This window comes from Suncus etruscus, chromosome 9 (genome assembly GCF_024139225.1).
Source record: "Suncus etruscus isolate mSunEtr1 chromosome 9, mSunEtr1.pri.cur, whole genome shotgun sequence".
Classification (NCBI taxonomy): domain Eukaryota; kingdom Metazoa; phylum Chordata; class Mammalia; order Eulipotyphla; family Soricidae; genus Suncus; species Suncus etruscus.
In genome coordinates, this window is record NC_064856.1 from 107,777,534 (window position 1) to 107,801,591 (window position 24,058).

Below are 24,058 nucleotides of genomic sequence, written 5' to 3' on the forward strand. Positions count from 1 at the left end.
ACTCCTGACTTGGGGGACCATATGGGACACCAGATATCGAACCGAGGTCAGTCCTGAATCAACTGCCTGCAAGGCAACTGCCTTACTGCTGTGCTATCACTCTGGCCCTGTCAGGAGTATTTCTGAGGGCGGAGCCAGGAGTAACCCCGGATTGCCACCAGGTGTGGCCCAATCCCCCCACTAAAGTTAGGGTTGAGGATATGGTGCGTGTGTGTTTCCCTGAGTTTCATCTCCAGCACCGAGAGAGAAATAAAGAGAGAGAGGAGAGGACAGAGAAAAAGAGGAGAGGAGAGAGAAGAGAAAAAGGAGACAGGAAAAAGGAGAGAGAATAAGGGGAGAGAGAGGAGAGGAAAGAGAGAAGTAGAGAGAGAAAAAGAGGAGATAGAGAAGAGAGAAAGAGAGGAGAGAGAAAAAGGAGAGAATGAGACGAGGGAGAGAGAGACAGAACGAGGTAAATGGGTGTATTCTCATCACCAAAGTTCCCATCATCAAAGCTACTGAAAAGAGTGTACCAGGCCAGCAAGGCCCAAAACTTCCTACTCCCTATGTCTGAGAACAAAACCAGGGCCCAGAGTCCTCCTTAGGCCTCACCAAAGCCACATAGCTTGTGTCTGGCCCTGCTCAACTGACCCGGCTGGCCCTGTGCAGTGGATACCCAGGATGGGTGAGGGCGGGTGGCCCAGGACCAAACCCTACCCCTGGAACAAACCCAGCTCTTGGGGCCAGAGAGATAGCACAGCAGAAGGGTGTTTGCCTTGTACATAGCTGACTCAGGAGGGACCTGGGTTTGACCCCCGGGGTCCCATATGGTCCAGTAATCCCTGAGTGTCATCGGGTGTGGCCCAAAAACCCAAAACCAACCCAGCTCCTTTCTCTTGGCACAGGTGAAATAGCAGGTGCGGGTGCAGCCAGTATCATGTCTGCGCTGGCCGACAAGGCAGTGGTGAAGAAGGAGCTGCTGTGCGACGTGGCAGGCCGGGACACTTACCGCGTCCACAACAAGCACGACGGTCGCTACCAGCCCCTGCCTCGCAGCAAGATCGTGCAGCGCGCCGAGGAGCTGGTGGGCCAGGAGGTGCTGTACAAGCTCACCTCTGAAAACTGCGAGCACTTCGTCAACGAGCTGCGCTATGGGGTGGCCCGCAGCGACCAGGTGCGTTCCCTGTACCCAGCTGTGGCAGTCTGGGCGGCTGGAGGAGTTGGACACACAGCCAGGCGGGGAAGGATGACTTTGCACCCCAGTGTGGAGAGGGGCTGTTGGTCCTGAGCCAGAGTCAAACCCTGTTCATGCTGTCACCCCTGATCCTGAGCATGCCCTATAGTGCACTACCCCTCGCCATAGATCAGGGGTCTTCAAACTTTTTAAAGTGGGGGCCGGATTATGGTCCCTTAGAGAGTTGGAGGGCCGGACTATATGAGCTACTAATTCCTACTCACACTGCACATATCTTATATAAAATAAAATGAAAACCATTTATAAATAAACAGATCACGCACCAGTATTTCAATGGGAACTGTGGGCCTGCTTTTGGCTAATGAGATGGTCAATGTCCGGTTCCATATTTGTCACTGCCAGCCGTAACAAGTGATGCAAGTGGGCATCAGTTAATCTTGATCTGGTTGGAGATTTCAGATGTTTCATTCTTGAAAAAGTCTGTTCACAGGGCATAAGTGTTAGCAAAGATGGTTACCATTTTGAGTGCATGGTTCCTGATATTTGGATATACACTGAGTTTATATGCTGGCAGGTATCTTGGCAACCAAACAGTGCTCACTACTGGTGGGCCGGATCAGACTCCTCTGCGGGCCACATGTGGCCCGCGGGCCATAGTTTGAAGACCCCTGCCATAGATAGTCCAAGAGGCAGATGTTGTCACCCCTTGTTACAAATGGAGAAACTGAAGCTCGCTGGGCTTCGAGTCATGTGTCATTGGTTTCATCAAACAAATCTGGGGTCACCATGCCTGGCGGTGCTCAGGGGTTCCTCCTGGTTCTGTGCTCAAAAATTATTCCTGGGGCCAGGCGGTGGCGCTAGAGGTAAGGTGTCTGCCTTGCTAGCGCTAGCCTAGGACGGACCGCGGTTCGATCCCCCGGTGTCCCATATGGTCCCCCAAGCCAGGAGCGACTTCTGAGCGCATAGCCAGAAGTAACCCCTGAGCATCACCGGGTGTGGCCCAAAAACCAAAAAAAAAAAAAAAAAAGAAATTATTCCTGGAACCAGAGCTATAGCACAGCAGTAGGGCGTTGACCTTGCATGCAGCCAACCCAGGGTATACCCGGTTCCATTCCCAGCATCTCATATGGACCCCCGAACCTGCCAAGAGCGATTTCTGAGTGCAGAGCCAAGAGTAACCCCTGAGCACCCTTGGGTATGACCCCCCAAAAAAAAATTTAAAAAAATAAGAAACTGTGCTTGGCAAGCTCAGGGGACCATATGGGAGGGATGCTGAAGATCAAATCTGGTCCAGCAGCATGCAATATCTCTCTCTGCCCCCCCCCCCTGAGCTCTATTATTTTTTTCTGGACATCCCCCTGCATGTGTGCTGATAAGCAGCAGTTGTGGGAGATTTGGAGCCCAGACTTGGCTTCTACGGACTTAGAAAATGCAGCTCCCAAGTCCTCCCAACCCTGGCTGTCCCATGGTCTCCCTGCTAAAAATCTAAGGCTTGGCTTGGCTCTGTCCCCTCTTTCTCCTTTCCTCCTAATAACCAACTTTCTGTACTTGCTAGTTTCTCTCTCTGGACCTCTGACATGATTTATTTCCTTCCTTCCTTCCTTCCTTCCTTCCTTCCTTCCTTCTTCTTTCCATATTTTTTTCTTTTTTTTTCTTTTTCTTTACCACTCAGACTGCATCCTCTCCCCCCACCCTTTTCGGAGAAAAGGGAGAACGATCATCAATGGCAAGAGGCACTCTGGCTCTGCCTCATGGCTTCGGGTGCTCTACAAGATCAGAGAAACTTCTCTAGTCACATACTATAGAAATGATCCCTGAAAGTATAGTCTTTTCTTTCCATATTTTTGTTTGTTTGGGGGCCACACCTGGTGGAACTCAGGGGTTACTCCTGGCTCTGAGCTCAGAAATCACTCCTGTCTCAGGGACCATATGGGATGCTGGGGATCAAACCCAGGCCCGTCCTGGGTCAGCCACATGCAAGGGAAATGCCCTACTGCTGTACTAGCACTCAGGCCCCTCTTCCTTCCATATTAAAGCTAATTTATAGGGGCTGGAGCGATAGCACACACAACTGTAGGGCATTTGCCTCGCACGCAGATGACCTGGGACAGACCTGGGTTCAATCCCTGGCATCCCAAATGGTCCCCCGAGCCTGCCAGGAGCAATTTCTGAACGCAGAGCCAGGAGTAACTCCTAAGCAGCACCAGGTGTGGCCCCCCACCCCCCAAAAAAAAGCTGATTTATAAGGGCCAGATAATATAGAAGCTCTGAGCATCACCAGGGATGGCCAACCCAACAAAAGAAAGAAATGTAATTTATAACTAGTTTTCACTTTTGCATTTCCATCCTCCCATCTCTTTCCCCGGTGCCAGTACATGCCACTGCTGCTGGCTCATACTTGAATGTGGCTTAATTAACCCAAATTGTGCCACCAGAGTCCACGTACTTAACAAACACCCCAGGGAAATTCCATTTGGGCCAAGACCTGGTTTGTGTCCCCTCCTTTGCAAACCTGAGACCTCCAATATAGGTCATTCTCATTTTTTTTATTTATTTATTTATTTGCTTTTTGGGCCACACCCGGCGTTGCTCAGGGGTTACTCCTGGCTGTCTGCTCAGAAATAGCTCTTGGCAGGCACGGGGGACCATATGGGACACCGGGATTCGAACCAACCACCTTTGGTCCTGGATTGGCTGCTTGCAAGGCAAGCGCTGCTGTGCTATCTCTCCGGGCCCAGGTCATTCTCATTTTTATATCATTATCCCACTTAACACTCTGTCAATGAGGCTGCCATTGGGGCCGAAGAAATAGCACAGCAGTTGGGTATTTGCCTTGCATGCAGCCAACCCAGGAGGGACCTGGTTTGATTCCAGGCATCCCATATTAGCCCCCAGACTGCCAGGAGCGATTTTTGAGTGTAGAGCCAGGAGTAACCCCTGAGCGCTACCAGTGTGACCCAAAAACCAACCAAACAACCAATCAATCAATCAATTATGTTTGGAAGCTGGAGAGATGGCATGGAGGTAGGGCGTTTGTCTTGCATGCAGAAGGATGGTGGTTCAAATCCCAGCATCCCATATTGTCCCCCCCCACAACCTGCCAGGAGCGATTTCTGAGCACAGAGCCAGGAGTAACTTTTGAGTGCTGCAAGGTATGGACCCCACACGCACACACACACACACACAACACAAAAAAACAAAACAAAACAAAACAAAAAAAAACAAAAAAACGAGGCAGCCAGAAGGTGAGAAGCACCCATTGCAGTGTTGATACCAACATACAACTTGGGGTCTGGGGCATGAAGCATGACTAGGGACCAACCATTAAGATGGGAGAGGCACAGAAGGCAGTAGGGTCAGATTAGGTCCATGGTTGGGAAAAGGTCGAGCAACACTATATGCATGTGTGTATGTCCAATGACCCATCTCTGGAGCAAACCACAGTATCAGAATGGCCATCAGTTGCTCTATGATATCTCCGTCTGTCTGGGGTCATATTAGTTAGCATGAGGCAGTCATGAATAATTATAGTAACACTTTTCTTCTGGCTCTTTATGAGGCGCTTTATTTAGGTCTTTATTTATTTTGGCTCTGCACTACCTTGTAGCCTCCGACAATACCAGACAGCCTCAGTCAACATTTTCTCGCAGAAACCAAAGTTTTTTGTTAGGGTTCGAGTTAACCACCTGAGTTGGCACTGAGAGTAAGAGACCACCTCTGGGAATGCAAGATGCAAAAGGGAGTTTATTCAAGTAGTTGAGATACAAGTCTCATCCAACCAAGGAGTCTTTTTTTTGTTTTGTTTTCTTTCGATTGTTTGTTTGTTTTTTTGAGTCATACCCAGCAGCACTCAGGGGCTACTCCTGACTCTACACTCAGAAATCGCTCCTGGCAGGCTCGGGGAACCACATGGGATGCCGGGATTTGAGCCACGGCTCTTCTGCATGCAAGGCAAATGCCCTACCTCCATGCTATTTCTCTGACCCAACCAAGGGAGTTTTGACAAGGACCCCAAAGCAAAATCTTAGCCAGTTTATATAGACATCACAAGAATTAACAGCATAAGCCTTTCATTGGTTAATACAAACAATTCAACCCTTACAGCATACATGATTGGCCTTTAAGTTTTTTTGGGGGGGTCACACCCATCAACGGCAGCATACTCAGGGGTTACTCCTGGCTCTGTGCTCGGGGAACCATATGGGTTGCCAGGAATCAAACTGAGGTCCATTGGGGTTGGCTGCGTGCAAGGCAAATGTCCTACTGCTGTGTTATCACTTCGGCTCTGATTGGCCTATAACTTTCATCACATATATGATTGGTTTATATCAATTTGCACACAAAACACATCATTTCTTAGTGTTGATATTTCACCTTATTCATCTGACTCAGTTTTGGTTGTCAAGGGGACCTTATCAGGTGGAACATTCCAGACCCACCTAGTTCCTAGTTCCTCTATCCTAGCAGAAAGGGAGGGTTCAACATTCTGGCATTCCTTCTATGGTTTTATTTCTAAGTTAACTCTTTCCATCTTTTTTTTTTTTTTTTTTTTTGGTTTTTGGTTTTTTTGGGCCACACCCGGCGGTGCTCAGGGGTTACTCCTGGCTGTCTGCTCAGAAATAGCTCCTGGCAGGCACGGGGGACCATATGGGACACCGGAATTCGAACCAACCACCTTTGGTCCTGGATCGGCTGCTTGCAAGGCAAATGCCGCTGTGCTATCTCTCCGGGCCCAACTCCTTCCATCTTGACTCAGAGTGGAAGCTTTAGCTAACAATAGAAAAGTACTAAACCTTTTAGCCTGTCTGAAGAACTGTTTTTAACCTGTCTCAGGAAAAAAAAATGCTTTTAACTAAGATTTGGGCTCGTCTTAGTCTATGGACCCAGGGAGATCTAAGTTAGTGGGTATAATCAACTTTGGGTTTAGGTTCCCGGGACTTTCAAGACTTGCCTTCCTTTCTTTTGCCTTGGGTTCTTTCTGGAGAATTTTTATACTTTCCTTTTCCAAAGTAGCATGCACCCATAACTGGAAAAGACAATCGGAACTCTAAGACAGCACCTGGGCTCTCGGTCTTTCCTCTCTCTGTCACCCCCATTGGCAGCCACTTTTTAAAGTTCTGTTTTGTTTTGGTGTTATACCCTGCAATGCTCAAGGCTTCCTCCTGGCTCTGCACCCAGGAGTTACTCCTGGCGGTGCTCAGGGAACCCTATGGGAGGCCGAGGAACAAATCAGGATTGGCCACATGCAAGGCAAACTCCGTACCTGCTGTGCTATCACTCTGCCCCTCTTTCTTTGGCATTCTTCTATTTCTGAATCTTGGAACAACTGATTTGTCTTTAGAAATCTTTGGCTAGGCTCCTCTGACTTCCTGTTGTGCTTAGTCGAGATTAAATTTCTGAGTGCCCCCTTTTCTCTAGGAAGAGTCTCATATTCCACGCTTTTAGGCTGTGCCTGCTTTATGCTGATGGCTTGACTCATGGTAAGCCATGGTGATGTACTTTTTCCTATTTTTTAGGGGAAAAGAGGTTAGGTGTTCCTTTTGGTTATGTCCTCTCATGAATTAGTTTTTTGGTATCGAATGTCAGTCGTTCATTCCCACACTGTCCGGTTAACGCTCAGTTTTGTTTCCCAGAAAGGAACTCAGGCCAGTAGCTGCATTGGTTCTAGCATGTTCTCCTTGAACCCATTCTTGGTGCTGGCTGCCGAGTTGTGGCTCCAGGGCTGACCACCTAGGTTTTTCTTTGCTCTTGACCTTGGGTCTTCCTTGGTTAATGTGTTGGGTTGATGTCCAGATCCAGATGTCTTAATTTGTTGTTGTTGTTGTTGTTGTTGTTGTTGTGTTTTGGGCCACACCCAATGGTGCTCAGCTGTTACTCCTGGCTCTGAGCTCAGAAATTGCTCCTGGCAGGCTCGGGGGACCATATGGGATGCCAGGAATCGAACCCGGGTTCATCCCAGGTCAGCTGCATGCAAGGCAAATGCCCTACCACTATGCTATTGCTCTGGCCCCTGGATTTCTTTGTTCTTTTTGTGGACCACAGGAGCTGTGTTATATGGGAAGAGAGTGCATAGGAGAGAGAGTGGTGACTACAATTGGCCCAAGCTTTCTGGCTCTGGGGTCAGACTTTTCCCATCCAAATTGGTTATTGGATTTTCCAACTACTGCTGAAATGAATTATCATATATTTAGTGAGGGCATTTGCCTTGCACGCAGTCTACCCAGGTTTGACCTTCAGCATCCCCTATGATTCCCTGAGCCTGCCAGAAGTGATTTCTTTTTTTTTTTTTTTTTTTTTTTTGGTTTTTGGTTTTTGGGCCACACCCGGTAACGCTCAGGGGTTACTCCTGGCTATGCGCTCAGAAGTTGCTCCTGGCTTGGGGGACCATATGGGACACCGGGGGATCGAACCGCGGTCCGTCCAAGGCTGGCGCAGGCAAGGAAGGCGCACCTTACCTTTAGCGCCACCGCCCGGCCCCCAGAAGTGATTTCTGAGCATAGAACCAGGAATAACCCTTGAGCACTCCTGGGTGTGGCCCCTAAGCAACAAAAAAAAACAAACAAACAAAAATTAGTAGCATACGCGCTGGAGAGAGAGTGCAGGGGCTAAAACATTTGCTGTGCAATGGAACTGACTCCAGTTCAATCCTTTGTACCACAAGGTCTTCCCTTAAGCAGTGCCAGGTCTCACTCTGGAGCACAGAGCCAGAAATAAAGAGTCCCTGAGCTACATAGAGAATGACCCTCTCCACCCCCCATTTAGTGGCTCAAAACAAAATGTATTTGTTGTCTGACAGTGTTAGAGATCCAAAGGTTGTAATGAAGCTGCAGCAAGGCTGAGATCTTTCCTGGAGGCCCAGAAAGAATCCGTTTGCTGGTCCTGCCTAGTTGGGCATGGTCACCTGTGTTTTGAGCCTATCAGCCCCTTTCAAAGCCTGAACTGTGTGGTTGAGTCTCCTTTGCATCACTACTGCATTGATCCTTCTGTCTCCTTTTTTTTTTTTTTTTTTTTTTTTTGGTTTTTGGTTTTTGGGCTACACTCGGTGACGCTCAGGGGTTACTCCTGTCTATGCATTCAGAAATCGCTCCTGGCACTCCAAGGTCCCAAGCCCTACCACTGTATTATTGCTCCAGCCCCTCCTTTTTCAGTTTTTGAAGAATTTAGTGGGCTGGCTCGACAGCTCGAATGGTAGAATGCATGTTTAGCTCCTAGTTCTGTTCCAGTGACCATCAGCGCCCCCTGGATCTATTTTTGAAAAAAATAAATAAATAAATAACTTTGGATTTCATTGGAATGATGTCTTGGAATGATGATTTGTTTCTGAATCTTCAGCATTTTGTTATCTTTTGGACTGGTCCAAATTTCCTGCCTAAAGTTCTAAGGTTCCACGAGAAATGCGCCTCTGCCTACCCACTGCCCTTTCTCTCTGGGAATCCCCAGAATTTTCACCCAGTCTAGAAATTAATTTTGTTGTCTTTTGGTTCGTTTTAGTTTTCATATTTCACAGGAGTAAAATTCTATCATTGATGTTCCCTTTCTAATTTCCTTCAAGAGCAGAATTACCTCAAGTTTCTCTGTTCTGTTCTCAAGCTTCATTTCATCGTTTTTGTTTTGTTTTGTTTTGTTTTGTTCGGGTCACACTCGAAGGTGCTCGGGGGTTACTCCTGACTCTGAGCTCAGAAATCGCTCCTGGCAGGCTCAGGGGACCATATGGGATGCCAGAATTTAAACCACCATCTTTCTTTCTTTTTTTTTTTTTTTTTTTTGGTTTTTCAGGTCACACTCGGCTGCACTCAGGGGTTACTCCTGGCTCTATGCTCAGAAATCGCTCCTGGCAGGCTCAGGGGACCATATGAGATGCCGGAATTCGAACCAATGACCTTCTGCATGAAAGGCAAACAACTTACCTCCATGCTATCTCTCAGGCCCCGAACCACCATCTTTTTTTTTTCTTTTTTAAACCACCATCTTTCTGCATGCAAGGCAAACACCTCACCTCCATGCTATCTCTCTGGCCTCCATCATTTTATTTATGGCAAAATAGTCAATAAACCACTGCTTACTCTTACTTTGGCAATATTACAAGCAATACAAGCCAGTTTTCCTGAAGAATTAAAATGCATCATGAGTATTTATGGTTATTTATTTAAGAACATAGGAATATGGGGCCCGAGTGGTAGCACAGCAGGGAGGGTCTTTGTTTTGCACGTGGCTGACCTGGGTTTGATCCCTGGCATCTGTTATGGTCCCCTGAACCTGCCAGGAATGATTTTGGAGCACACAGCCAGGAGTAATCTGAGCGTCACTGGGTGTGGCCCCTCACAAAAGATAACCAGCAGCACTCCAGTGCTTGGTATGACTAGGCAGGACCTGGCACTTGAGCGAGACCATAGAGCAAACCTGCATTGAGTAGATATTTAACAGAACCTCCTTGGACTTCAGGCTTGATTCCAGGCTGACTCCCCATTATCTCTCTGATAATGCAAGATGCAAAAGGGAGTTTATTTGGCTAGCCAAGGTCCTACCTCATCCAACTAAGGGATTCTTGGCCAGGGTCTCAAGTCAAATCTTCAAACAGTTTATATAGAAATCACAAGCAGTAACAGTACAATCATTTCATTGTAGAGATGTCTTAATTAATCACTGATTTTTCTGGCTCAGTTTTGGTTGTCCAGGGATACTCTGATTCAAGCCTTGGTTGTCTAGGAATACTCTGATTCAAACTTTGTTTTTATTTGGGTTTTTTGTTGTTGTTGTTGTTGTTTTGGTTTTTGGGTCACACCCAGCAGCGCTCAGGGGTTACTCCTTGCTCTGCGCTCAGAAATCGCACGTAGCAGGCTCGGAGGAACATCTGGGATGCCGGGATTCGAACCACCGTCCTTCTGCATTCAAGACAAACGTCTTACCTCCATGCTATTTCTCTGGCCCCTCAAACTTTGTTCTTTAAGGAAATCTTTACAGATAGAACATTCCAAGCTCACTCAACCCCCAGTTCCTAATTCCTGTAGGGCGGGGGGGGGGGGGGGGCCACAAACAAGTGTGACACAAAGAACCAAAATTTTAAACTGTGAGAAGTCAGAGAGCCACACCACGCAGTGACCTGCCAAAACAGACAAGCACTCACACAAAAGCATATAATTTTAACAATAATATATTAAACATATTGCATTTTGCCATTTTGAGTGAGGGTCAAAATCCTGCAGTGATGGTGAGGGTGTGCTGCGTCCTCCACACTAAGAACTAACGGCCAGATGTGACCCAACATGTGACACACGGGTCCCCCGCTCGCTGGCCCGTGCAGTCGTTTCCGAGGGATGGGAGATGGGACTACGCGCTCGGAGATCTCTCCTCAGAGTTCCCTCCTCAGAAGCAGCAGAACAAAATCCAAACTCGGCAAAGAGCCACAGTATATAAAAGAATGATAAGAGGCAAAGAGCCACATTCATTTTGGCCGGGAGTTGCATGCAGCTTGAGAGCTGCATGTTTGCCACCCCTGCTGTAGGGCACCAACTTTGGCTTTTTTTTTTTCCTTTGGTTTTTGGGCCACACCTGGCGGTGCTCAGGGGATACTCCTGGCAGGCATAGGGGACCATATGGGACGCCGGGATTCGAACCAACCACCTTAGGTCCTGGGTTGGCTGCTTGCAAGGCAAACGCCGCTGTGCCCTCTCTCTGGTCCCAACTTTGGCTTTTTCTGAGTTAAGTCTTTCTCTGCCTTCAGCCAGGTGTGAAAAAAGTACCCTTTACTAGGGTGTGGGCTTGTCTTAGTTTCTTAGTTTCTTATCATGGACTTGGGGGTGGGGAGAATTTTGGTCCTCACACTTCCAGGCTCCCAAGCAGGCTGCCCTTCTCCCTCTCTCCTTTCCACAGCCCTGCTGGAGATTAAGTGCTTGAAATAGCCACAAGGCCAACTGCCTTTTCTATTTTCAAGCTCAGAGTTTCAGGCCAACTGGCTCTGTCTCTGCTGCTTTCCCCATCCAGTTTTCTCCCATTTCCCAGCCCACATATGTTGGTTGACCTCTTGAGTTTTTCTAGGCCAAGGGGCATGTGAGCCTTCCTAATCCTGTGGAAAGCACAGCCTGTACTGGGATCACACCTACACTCTGAGTCTAATCCATTCTTCTTCTTCTCTCTCTCTCCCAGGTCACAGATGCCATCATGACCGTTGGCATCGCAGGAGTAGGCTTGGCAGCCTTGGGTCTCATTGGAGTCATGCTCTCAAGAAACAAGCGGCAAAAGCAATAAGATGCAGGGGATGGCCTTGTCCGCTCGGACTTGACCCATGCAAGTGGAATTTGATTTGCTTCCAGGTCAACAGTTTTCTTTGTGGCTGTGGTTCTATTTTATAATTAAGGCTTATTTTCACAGAATACAATAAATACTCGACTGGGGAATAGCAGCAAGACCCGCCTGGTGTGCAGTTTGTGGAGGGCAAAGCCAGGCTCTGTTCTTGGCCCTTCCAGGAGTCAGCATGCTCATTGTGGCAGGAAAAAGGGGTCTGAGTCCGGTATTCTCAAATAGGGGTGTTTCTGACAATGTGGCTTAACACACAGGTTGCAAGAGAGGCAGGTGTGAATGACACACCAGAGCAGGCAGCCAGAACCTGTGCTGGAAAATGAGTCCCTAGGTGAGCGAGTTGGATGGCGATCAAACCAACCCAAACCTTGGCCCAAAAGTCACTGCACCTACTCTTGCTGATTTATGAAAACCTCCCTCACCTCTTCTCAGTTTCCCTTTGCCTTATCACTTCCACTCCCCTCCAGCACACTTGCTACTTACCCACCCAGACTTGCCACCACCCCTGCAACCTCAACTCTGCCTCCAAGTCTCCAATGACTCATCCTCTCCTGTGGACTCAGCCTGACCACCATGATCCCCAATGGGGAATCTGATTGGCTCAATCACACATCACATGATTCTACAGAACAATTGGCTCTGTGCACTGGATCACATGATCCAAGGCTTCTGCTAACCGTTTGTGGTTGGACTTGTGGCTGGTCCTGCCATTGATGTCTCTGCCTCCTCAACCCTCATGGCAGCCAGGGGTTGGGCAAACAAAACAGGATTGAGTTTGTTTCTTGAGTTTCTTGAGGTCTGTGGTAGCTGCAGCTGTGCTTGGCTTGGCAGCCATTCCCAAGGAAATACTCTCCTGGAGCCAATGTCTTTCCCTCCACTGGGCAATGCTTCTCCTCCATCTGGTTGGGAACGTTTTCTCCCCCAACCCTTGTTGTCTGGGACCATCTGTTTTGTTGGAATCCTGGATGAGACTGGGCACGTGACTCCATTGCCAGCTTCCTCCTGCTTGGCTAAACCTGGTACCCACCCACGCTCCAGTGGCTCTAAGATTAGTTTCCTCCCTGGACACTGCCCTTTGGTTTTTCCTTTGCCCCAGTTCTACTGAGAACATCCCAGGCCAGTTCTCAGTTGCTCAAACGCAGAGAGCGGGTGTCTCATTCTCAAGATGGCATAAAGTGAGGGCTCCCTTGAAGTAGATGCCTTCTCGCTAATGATGGTGGAAAGGAGAGTTAAAAAAAAAATATACGGGGCCGGGCGGTGGCGCTAGAGGTAAGGTGCCTGCCTTGCCTGCGCTAGCCTAGGACGGACAGCGGTTCGATCCCCCGGCGTCCCATATGGTCCCCCAAGCCAGGAGCGACTTCTGAGCGCATAGCCAGGAGTAACCCCTGAGCGTTACCGGGTGTGGCCCAAAAACCAAAAAAAAAAAAAAAAAAAAATATACCAAGTGCAAGAGAGCAAGACAAAAACTACCTGTTATTAAAAAAAAAAAAAAAAAAAGAAGAAGAAGAAGAAGAAAAAGAAGGGGCCGGGCGGTGGCGCTAGAGGTAAGGTGCCTGCCTTGCCTGCGCTAGCCTTGGATGGACCGCAGTTCGATCCCCCGGCGTCCCATATGGTCCCCCAAGCCAGGAGTGACTTCTGAGCGCATAGCCAGGAGTAACCCCTGAGCGTCACCGGGTGTGACCCAAAAACCAAAAAAAAAAAAAAAAAAAAGAAGAAGAAAAAGAAATTGGGGCCAGATAAACAGGAGTTTGTCCTGTTGAAATCCTTGAGCACTAAGAGTTATTGTAGAAAAAAAATGAGTCACAAAAAAAAATTATTTTTTTGGTTTTTGGGTCAGACCCGGCAGCACTCAGGGGTTCCTCCTGGCTCTACACTCAGAAATCAACCCTGGCAGGCTCGGGGAACCATATGAGATGCTGGGATTTGAACCACCGTCCTTCTGCATGCAAGGCAAATGCTATCTCTCCGGCCCCGAGTCACAAAAATTTTGCCACTAGTTATTTTTTATCTTCATTTATTATTATTATTTCTTTTATTTACCTATCTACTTTTTGTCGAGATAGCACAGTGGCGTTTGCCTTGCAAGCAGCCGATCCAGGACCTAAGGTGGTTGGTTTGAATCCCGGTGTCCCATATGGTCCCCCATGCCTGCCAGGAGCTATTTCTGAGCAGACAGCCAGGAGTAACCCCTGAGCACTGCCGGGTGTGGCCCAAAAACCAAAAAAAAAAAAAAGAAATAGAAGGCAGGGGCCAGAGCAGTGGCACAAGCAATAGGGCCTTTGCCTTGCATGCGCTAACCTAGGACAGACCACGGTTCGATCTCCCAACGTCCATATGGTCCCCCAAGCTAGGAGCAATTTCTGGGCTCATAGCCTGAAGTAACCCCTGAGCGTTACCGGGTGTGCCTCCCCAAAAGCCCCTCAAAAAAATAGAAAGCAAATGGGACCAAAGAGAAAACATAATGGGTAGGACATTTGCCTTCACTCCTGGCATGCGCGGGGGACCATATGGGATGCCGGGATTCGAACCACCAACCTTCTGCATGCAAGGCAAAGCCTTACCTCCATGCTATCTCTCCGGCCCCCAGAAATAATTCATGAACTCCGCTGGGTGTGGCCCCAAAACAAAACAAAAGAAAATAGAAGGTAAGGACAGAGTGATAGCACAACAGTAGGGTGTTTGCTTTGCACGCTGCGGCAGCTGACCTAGTACAGGTTCTATTCCCAGCATCCCATATGGTTCCTCGAGCCTGACAGGAGTGATTTCTGAGTGCAGAGCCAGGAGTAACCCCTGAGCACAGCTGGGTGTGGCCCAAAACCAGAAAAAGAAATAGAAAGCAAAAATGACATAGAGGATACAAATGTATCATAATGATAACATAATGATATCATAAATGATATTATCATAAATAATATCTGGTCTTTGCCCCTGGTTCCTGGCACAGCAGTGCTAAGTCCTTAAAGAATTTCCTGGGATATAGGAGTTTTGGGATCCACAGTAAATTTCTTGGGCCTGATTACCCGATAAGTGTTTGGAGGGTTAGGTTGTTCAGGCCAAGCCCCAGGAATGGGAGTAGGCTGCGACTCTGCTCTAGGAAAAGTCTAGATTAGAAGGAGACTTGATTAGCTGCTGGGTTGGGGGAAACATGGAGGTCCTGAGAGAGGAGCAAACCTTTCTCACCCACATGGCCCTTCAGCTCTTGCATTTGGTGGTTCCCGGGTTTGTACTCATGACCTTCAACTACCAGTGAACTCAGGGCTCTGTGAGCTACTTGAGCAAATCATTGAAGCATTGGAGGGGTTTCGAGAACCATCATTGAGACTCAAATTGGATGTGGGAAGGGGCAGTCCTGTGAGACTGGGATCTTACCCATGGGTTCTAATTTTGGGCAATTAGGGTCAGAACTGACTTTCTGAACACTCAGAGTTCAGAGCATCAGAGACCCAGTGACCCATGTTGGAAAATGCTCAGATAAGTTTTTGGTTTTTTTTTTTTGGTTTTTGGGCCACACCCAGCGGTGCTCAGGGGTTACTCCTGGCTGTCTGCTCAGAAATAGCTCCTGGCAGGCACGGGGGACCATATGGGACACCGGGATTGGAACCAACCACCTTTGGTCCTGGATCGGCTGCTTGCAAGGCAAACGCCGCTGTGCTATCTCTCCAGGCCCAAGTTAAATTTTCTTAATGCTTATTTACCAAGCACTATCCTGGAACTTCCTTGTTCCTATTCTTTTTAATGCTATTTAACCAAGCTTTTTTTTTTTTCTGTAACTTTGTTACTATTAACCTTTCCCTAAACACAGTACAAGAACATTTATACAGAACATACATTTTGAAAACAGGTTATGACATTAAAATACACAGTAAAACATTATGAAAAAAAAATTTTTTTTTTTTGGTTTTTGGGCCACACCCAGCGGTGCTCAGGGGTTACTCCTGGCTGTCTGCTCAGAAATAGCTCCTGGCAGGCACGGGGGACCATATGGGACACCGGGATTGGAACCAACCACCTTTGGTCCTGGATTGGCTGCTTTCAAGGCAAACGCCGCTGTGCTATCTCTCCGGGCCCTCAGATAAGTTTTTGGTCAAAGAAGCAATAAATAGCCCAGCAGGGAGGGCACTTGCCTTGCACATGGCTGACAGGCTCAATCTCCAACACCCCATATGGTCCTCCAAGTCCACCAGGAGTAACCCTGAGCACTGATGAGTGTGGCCCTGACAGGCTCAATCTCCGACACCCCATATGGTCCCCCAAGACCACCAGGAGTAACCCTGATCACTGCTGAGTGTGGCCCCAAAACAAAACAAAAAAAAGTAAGTTTCTGGTAAAAGATTAATTCATGATGAAAATTTTATTCTATTTCATTTACTTTTAAATTTTTTATTTTTTAATAATATCTTTATTTAAGCACCATGATTACAAACATAATTATAGTTGGGTTTCAGTCATAAAAAGAACACCCCCCCTTCACAAGTGCAACATTCTCACCACCGATGTCCCCCATTTCCCTCCTTCCCTACCCCCTGCCTATGTTCAAGACAGGCATTCTACTTTTCTCACTCATTAACATTTATTCTACATTTACATTAAATAAAAGTCTCAAAAATAATAAAATAATAATATATACATAAAATAATAATAATAAAAAATAAGGGGGCCGGAGAGATAGCATGGAGGTAAAGCATTTGCCTTTCATGCAGGAGGTCATTGGTTCGAATCCCGGCGTCCCATATGGTCCCCCGTGCCTGCCAGGAGCAATTTCTGAGCCTGGAGCCAGGAATAACCCCTGAGCACTGCCGGGTGTGACCCAAAAACAAACAAAAAAATAATAATAAAAATAAAAAAAATAAAAAATAAAAGTCCTGGAATATAGCTCAAGTGGTAGTACACAACTTTTGCAGATGTGAAATGCTGGGTTTCAACCCCAACACTGCATGGTCCCCCTGAAGCATCACCAGGTGTAAACTTGAAAGCCCCCAGAAATTAACTAACTAACCTGATTAACTAAAAATTTAAAACCAAGATATAACTGGAAAAATTCTTTAAGAAAAATTAAAACACACTTAGATAAAATTTGAACCCAAAACTTCAAATAGTAAAAAGTTAGATGAAGAGGGCTGGAGCTATAGCACAGAGGAGAGGGCATTTGCCTTGCACATGGCCAACCTGGGTTCGATCTCTGGCGTCCCATATGGTCCCCCGAGCCTGCCAGGACTGATTTCTGAGCACAGCCAGGAGGAACCCCTGAGCACTGCTGGGTATGGCCCCCAAACTAAAACACAATAAATAAATTAGATATTGGAATAAAGTTATAACCAAAATATTAGCTCTCGCCATGCAAGTAAAAGAAGAAAAGGAGAAATGATGGCAGGATGGAGGGGGCATGCCGCCTCCATGTCTCCCCCCTAATGCCACAAGTAATGGATAACCAGTAAATAGGAATGTATAGGCTCATCACCCACAGGATGAGGAGAGAATCCACACAACTGCAGATAGGATGGAAGGTGGGTGTGGTAAAGGTGTGCAATTAAATCCTTTGTTGGATGATTGTGAGTCCACAAGTAGTTCCCAGAATGAGAAATTTATTCCCACCCCCTTGTCCCCTTTTGGGGGAGATCTTGGTAATATTTATCCGCAGCAAATAATCCACACAGACAGGAGGGTTAAGGGGTTAAAGGTTGGGCAAAGAGAGTCCTCTGTCAGCCTGCTGCTAACTTCAAAACACCTGGAGCCAGCCAGCCAACTCTGGCAAAAGACCCCCAACGCCAGGAACCTAAGCTCTCAACAGCCCCCTCAAGGTGGGACAACAGGCAAAGGATAATGTTATGGAAATATTTTCATATACAACAGGTGGGCACAGGTGGCAGATAGCAGGGGTGGAAGTGATGGAGATGGCAAGACTGATAGTCAACCTTGGGGTTGGCATATCTGCATTGCCCCCTCCAGCCCAGAGAGGAGGAGCCTGGAGCAAGCACTTTTTTGGGGGGGTTTGGTTTTGGGTCACATCTGGTAGAGCTCAGGGGGTTACTCCTGGCTCTGCAGTCAGAAATCACTCCTGGCAGGCTCTGGGGACCATATGCTATTTAGCTCTGGCCCTGAGCAAACACTTCTAACTACAGGATCTTCCCTGCCTGTCTGTTGGCACCCACAGTCCACATCAGCATTGGCAAATCCAAGTGGAATGACAATGGACAGCTGAGCCTGAGACTTGGGACCCCAAAGATGAATAACAGTGAGGCAGCCCACGTAAGCCAGGGGTTCCCCAGTGTAACTCCACCCTGGATTTAGGTGTAGCTACCTGAGACCCACCCATTCCTGGGAGGGGTCTTGGAAAAGGTAGATAAGCCTTTGAGCTAGGGGATTAGGGGCTTCTGCCCTGCTGGGCTCTGGCTTTTGGGTCTCTGCTCTTTTGGTCTTTGACCAGCATGGAGGTCAAAGGAAGATGGCTGAAAGGAGTTAAGATGCAGGGCCAAGAATAACTAGAGCTTGAAAGGTTATGAGTAGGCCACACACATGTGGTGAATAGGGCATGAATAAAGTTGATGCTTCCTGATGCCTGTTTCTGGATGAGTCTGATTCCGCCATTCACCTATACCTGGGACCCGCCAGCTGGATGGGGATTGCGGAGCCACGTGGCCTGGGGTGGCAGAGAAAGATCTCACCATCCATCCACCTCCATCCAGCTCAATCATTAATTATTTGATACTACAATTATTTGATACTACACCCCAGCACATCCCGCCAGAGGCCCGACCCCTGTACACTCCCCTAAGCGTCCGCAGAACAAGCTGTGAGATGACAAGCACCTAGCGAGTCACCCGCCCGGTTTACAGCCAGAAAATGACTCCACCGTGCCACCTCCTGGAAAGGAAAGCTCAGAGCAGCTGATCACTCAATTGCTTTCTAGATCTTATTTATTTAACACAATTATTTATTTATTCGGGTCACACACAGCAGTACTTGGGGGACATTCCTGGCCAGGCCAGGAATACAGAGCTGGGGATCTGACCTGGGTCTTCCACAAGCCAAGCTTGAGTCCAGCCAGTGTGAGTTGTCTCCCTGACCCTTGTCTAGATTTAAATAAACAAACAGAAGCACAAAATAAAGATGTTGCACTGGTGATGGGGGGTGTTCTTTACATGACTGAAACCCAAACACAATCATGTATGTAATCAAGGTGTTTAAATAAAAAAATATATATATGTTGATTTAAAAAAAAAAAGGGCCGAAGAGATAGCACAGCGGTAGGGCGTTTGCCTTGCAATAGGCCAACCCAGGACAGATGGTGGTTAGATTCCTGGTTTCCCATATGGTCCCGAGCCTGCCAGGAGCAATTTCTAAGTGCAGAGCCAGGAGTAACTCCTGAGCACAGCTGGGTGTGACCCCAAAACAAAAATAAAACAAATCAAAACAAACAAAAGGGGCCGGAGAGATAGCATGGAGGTAAGGTGTTTGCCTTTCATGCAGGTCATCGGTTCGAATCCCTGCGCCCCATATGGTCCCCTGTGCCTGCCAGGAGCAATTTCTGAGCCTGGAGCCAGGAATAACCCCGGAGCACTGCTGGGTGTGACCCAAAAAAAAAAAAAAAAAAAAGAAAAAGCAAATAAATGCACAGACAAAATAATATGCCAACAAGACTTTTTCTTTTTCTTTTTTTGGCTTTTGGGTCACACCCAGAAGCACTCAGGGGTTAATCCTGGCTCTACGCTCAGAAATCACTCCTGGCAGGCTCAGGGGACCATATGGGATGCCGGGATTTGAACCACAGATCTTCTGCATGAAAGGCAAACGCTTACCTCCATGCTATCTCTCCGGTCCCATTTCTTGACTCTTCTATGCCCCTAACTGCACAGCTCCCTTCTTCCTCTGACAGGAGAGTCCAGGCAGAGGCAGGAGTGGGTCATTCATTTTATTTATTTGGTTGGCTTTTAAGCCACACCCAGGTATATTCAGGGTTTACTCCTGGCTCTGCACTCAGGAATTCCTCCTGGAGGTGGTCGGGGACCTTATGGGATGCCGGGGACTGAACCAGGGTCAGCTTCGTGCAAGGCAAACAACCTCCCCGCTGTGCAATCTGCTTCTCAAGAGCCCTGTCCGTCTGTCTTGATGAGTCTCTGGGAGACTGAGTAAGGGGGTAAGGGGAGGCACAAGAAGCCTGGGGTGAGGGTTTCTGAGAAACAAGGCTGGGATGAGAGAAGGAAGGGGGAGAGGGTGGGCAGGCAGGTGGCGGGGCAGGGGGGCTGGTGGCAGGCCAGGGGGGCTGTTCGAGAGGCCTCCTCACACCCATTGAGGAATCCTCCAAGCATGTCAGCCAGCCACACTGACCCTCGGGAGAGGCCACCAGCAGACTGGTGCAGATGGTGTTCTTTCGGGGGGGACCCAGTGTTCAGGTACCAAAAGGCCACTCCCAACCAGGCTTTGTAAATTGGTCCTGGTGGCCTAAACATAGCTGCTTAGACCTGCGCTGTTAGGGTAATTGGGAGGCCTCCAGGACCAGACTCAGAGGAGCTCAGGGGCATCCGGGGCTACCTAAGAAGAGTCGGGCCATGTAACAGGGTCCTAAGAAGGCAAAGAAGAGGCTCTGCCGACCCAACACCCAACACCCCGTGCCATCTCCACAACTCTTGCCTTCTCCACTTTTTTTTTCCCCAACAGAGGAACTTTTGATTTCAGCCCACCGAGTGGTCCGAAGGACACTGCTATTAAAGGACTAGTTCTTGACTGTCCTGTCAGATGGCGGGAAACAGCGGGTCTCACAGCTCATTGAACCCAGTTCTCCAGTGCCTCAGAGACATACACCCCCCCCTCATTTGGTCACACCCCAATCTATTCCACAGACCCTCCCAGAGTCAAGAGGAAAAAACACAAGGTCAACTATGTCACTGTGATCTTTACTCTTGCAAATAAGAGAAACATGTTTTTATGATAGTCTTGGCATAAATTCATTCCATGGCACTTTAAAAAAGCATATTAAATTTTGAAGTCGGGCCCGGAGAGATAGCACAGCAGAGTTTGCCTTGCAAGCAGCTGACCCAGGACCTAAGGTGTGGTTGGTTCAAATCCCTGGTGTCCCATATGGTCCCCCGTGCCTGCCAGGAGCCATTTCTGAGCAGACAGCCAGGAGTAACCCCTGAGCACTGCTGGGTGTGGCCCAAAAACCAAAAAAAAAAATTTTTTTTGAAGTCAAAGAGGAGATTCTGAGAAAATGCCTTTACTCAGTTTTTAAAGAAATCTAAAAATCAGGGGCTGAAGCGATAGCACAGTGGTAAGGCGTTTTGCCTTGCAATGCAGCCAACACAGGACTGACCCTGTTTCGGATTCTGGCATCCCATATGGTCCCCTCAGCCTGCCAGGAGTCACTTCTTGGCGCTGCCGGGTATGACCCAAAAAACAAACAAACAAATCTAAAAATCAAACAAACAAAAACTGTTTAAGTCTAAGGTTAATATGTTAACTCATTTAAAGTTTAAGTCCACAGGAAAATTTGGATAATCAGGTAAACCCACTGAGTCTTTTTTTTTTGGGGGGGGGGGGGATTTGGGGCCACACCCGGCGTTGTTCAGGGGTTACTCCTGGCTGTCTGCTCAGAAATAGCTCCTGGCGCTTTTCCCGAGGTGACGGCCTCCCCCTTGAAAAGATGCCTCTTGCCAAGGATTTCCTTCAGCCCTCTCCGGAGGAGGAGAAGCGGAAGCACAAGAAGCGGCTGGAGCAGAGCCCCAACTCCTACTTCATGGACATCAAGTGCCCAGGATGCTATAAGATCACCACCGTCTTCTGCCATGCACAGACGGTAGTTTTGTGTGTGGGCTGCTCCACTGTCCTCTGCCAGCCTAAAGGAGGAAAAGCAAGGCTTACAGAAGGGTGCTCCTTCAGACGGAAGCAGCACTAAAAACTCCCTGAATCAAGATGAATGGGAAACCATCCCAATAAACACATTTTGGATAAAAAAAAAAAAAAAAGAAAGAAATAGCTCCTGGCAGGCACAGAAAAATCAGTGGTTAATTAACACATCTATATAATGAAATGTGATTGTACTGTTGTTGTGATTTTTGTTTTGTTTTGTTTTGTTTTTGGGTCACACCCTAATCCTGGCTCTACACTCAGAAATCGCTCCTGGAGGGCCGGGCGGTGGCGCTAGAGGTAAGGTGCCTGCCTTGCCTGCACTAGCCTAGGACGGACTGTGGTTCGATCCCCCGGTGTCCCATATGGTCCCCCAAGCCAGGAGCGACTTCTGAGCGCATAGCCAGGAGTAACCCCTGAGCGTCACCGGGTGTGGCCCAAAAAACAAACAAAAAAAAAAAGAAATCGCTCCTGGCAGGCTCGGGGGACCCTATGGGATGCCAGGATTCGAACCACCATCCTTTTGCATGCAAGGCAAATGCCCTACATCCATGCTATCTCTCCAGATCCCAAAGATATTTTTTGTTTTGTTTTGTTTTGGGTCAACACCCAGCAGCACTCAGGAGTTACTCCTGGCTCTATGCTCAGAAATCTCAGGGGACAATATGGGATGCCGGGATTCGAACCACTGTCCTTTTGCATGCAAGGCAAATGCCCTACCTCCATGCTATCTCTCCGGCCACTGCTTGTGATTTCTATATAAACTACTTGAAGATTTGACTCGAGGCCCTTGTCAAGACTCCCTCGTTGCATGAGCCTTGAACCTGTTAACTGAAGAAACTCCCTTTTGCATCTTGCATTATAGAGGTGGTCTTTGACTCTCAGTGCCAACATGGATGTCAATTTGAACCCTAACCCTTATATAAAGAACATCATATTTGTTTACTTTTTTGGCTTTTGGGCCACATCCAGCCATGCTCAAGGGTCATTTCTGGCTCTGCACTCAGAAATTATTCCTGGTGAGGCAGCTGAGACCGTATGGACTGTCAGGATTGAACCCAGATGGGCAGTGTGCAAACACCCACTGACAGATGCTCAAAAAATCACATTAAAATATTGGACCTGGCACATGAAATTCCTTCCTAAAGAAAAAATATTTCTTTTACAATCTACCTGGTACCTATCTTAATTGATTTGTTTTCATTAGGCTCTGGCCTGTTGGGGCCCGAGAGATAGCACAGCACATCGGTCAGGCATTTTACCTTGCACTCAGTGGATCCAGGACAGACGGTGTTCAAATCTCAGCACCCCATATGGTCCCCCAAGCCTGCCAAGAGCGATTTCTGAGTGCACAGCCAGAAGGAACCCCTGAGTGCAACTGAGTGTGACCCAAAAACCAAAAAAAAAAAAATCACATTTCCCTAGGGCCATTTTTCATAAGAAGAACACTGGGTACGGCCAGTTAAAGGAGTGCAACTAGCAAAATAAGGCTGTTTGTTTGCCTAAACACTTGACTTCATATAAAAGAGAACAAGAAAAAAAGAGTACCCAGAGGCAATTTTATTAAGTATAAAAGGTGTTAAAAAATTAAGAGGTGTTAATACATGCTCCCCAATGGAACAGATTCCACGGTGTATTGTGAAAATAAGGCAAAACTCTCAGAATATAGTCACCATACATGATAGTTCACCCTCATTTTGTCTACCAACCAATCTGGAAATATTTCTCAGTGAAACAAAAGGAATTCATTTGGAGAGTGGGGGTGAGAGGGTTTGGCACTACTGTCCACTTATACTCAGGGGTTACCCCTGGCTCTGCACTCTGGGACTTGGGGGACCATATGGGATTCTGGGACTCTAACGTGGGTCAGCTGCATGCAAGGCAAGCGCCTTACCCACTATACTACTATTGCTCCAGCCTGTTTCTAATATATTAGCTGTGAGTAAAAGTGCTTGCACTGCACCTTGCAAAGCCAGAGTCATTCCTGAGCAGAGCCAGAAATAGATTAAGAGCCAAACTCTCCCCCAAAACCAAATGTAGGTGAACACGCTCTCCCCCAAAACACCAAACCAACCAGGAAACAAGCTGAGGAGAGAGGGAGCCAGAAAAGTAGGTCGGTGGTCGAACTTATCTGTACTTGGTTCTGGTTCAACCTCCAGCCAAGTGTCTGTCTCCAAGTACTGCCGAATGTGGACCTCTCAACACCAAAAATAAGAGCCAATGAGTTATTAAAAAAAAAAAAAAAAAGTAGCACTGCTTAACTTCTGAATTGAGTTGTTTTAATACAAAATCTTGAGATCCTATTACACATTAACAGGAATGTGCCCCACATACACACTGTGGGAAGTATGTGAAAAACGATGCTTTGTGAGAGAACTCGGGCAGTATCAGTACTAAAGGACAGGTCTTGGAAGGTTCGGTCCTTGGCACCAAAGGAAAAAAGCTGGCAGGGTAGAGCAATGGATGCCAACACCTAATTCCGAAATCCTAAGCCATGTCTCTGACCCACAGATGAGGCAGAGGCAAGTTTACAGGAAAAAGACCTGCTTTTCAAGTTGGTTATGCATTTTCCCAGAGCCAGTGAAATCAGTTAGAAATCAGTTAGAAATCATATTTGAACATGAATGAACGGGTAGGCCTAGGGAAATTCAACCAAATGTTCACTTTCCAAAGACAGAAGTTAAAAAATAAAAAATCTTTCCAGTATACTTAAGTCAAGTTATTTCTTTCTAAGACCCAAACAGAAAC

At 47.5% G+C, this 24,058-nt stretch overlaps 2 protein-coding genes and 1 pseudogene across 2 annotated transcripts in view; 2 read left to right on the forward strand and 1 right to left on the reverse strand.

Annotated features, from left to right (window-relative positions):
* LOC126017864 (phospholipase A and acyltransferase 3-like) overlaps positions 1–11,577 on the forward strand; it is a 29,291-nt gene extending 17,714 nt beyond the window's left edge. The window contains exons 3-4 of the mRNA XM_049779926.1: positions 885–1,153; positions 11,318–11,577. Of these exons, the coding sequence (XP_049635883.1) occupies positions 885–1,153; positions 11,318–11,419 (371 nt within the window). The 3' untranslated portion in view covers positions 11,420–11,577. The remainder of the gene's footprint in view (positions 1–884; positions 1,154–11,317) is intronic.
* LOC126019581 (uncharacterized) lies at positions 2,838–3,004 on the reverse strand (annotated as a pseudogene).
* Positions 11,578–21,094: 9,517 nt separating the features above from the next.
* On the forward strand, positions 21,095–21,437 carry LOC126017904 (40S ribosomal protein S27-like). Its single transcript, XM_049779967.1, has one exon. The coding sequence runs from the start codon at positions 21,108–21,110 to the stop codon at positions 21,357–21,359; it is 252 nt and encodes an 83-aa protein (XP_049635924.1). The 5' UTR covers positions 21,095–21,107; the 3' UTR covers positions 21,360–21,437.
* The last annotated feature ends 2,621 nt before the right edge of the window (positions 21,438–24,058 follow it).

Excerpts from the sequence above, each read along its gene's own strand:
- LOC126017904 (XM_049779967.1), top strand. The coding sequence starts at position 21,108 with ATGCCTCTTGCCAAGGATTTCCTTCAGCCCTCTCCGGAGGAGGAGAAG.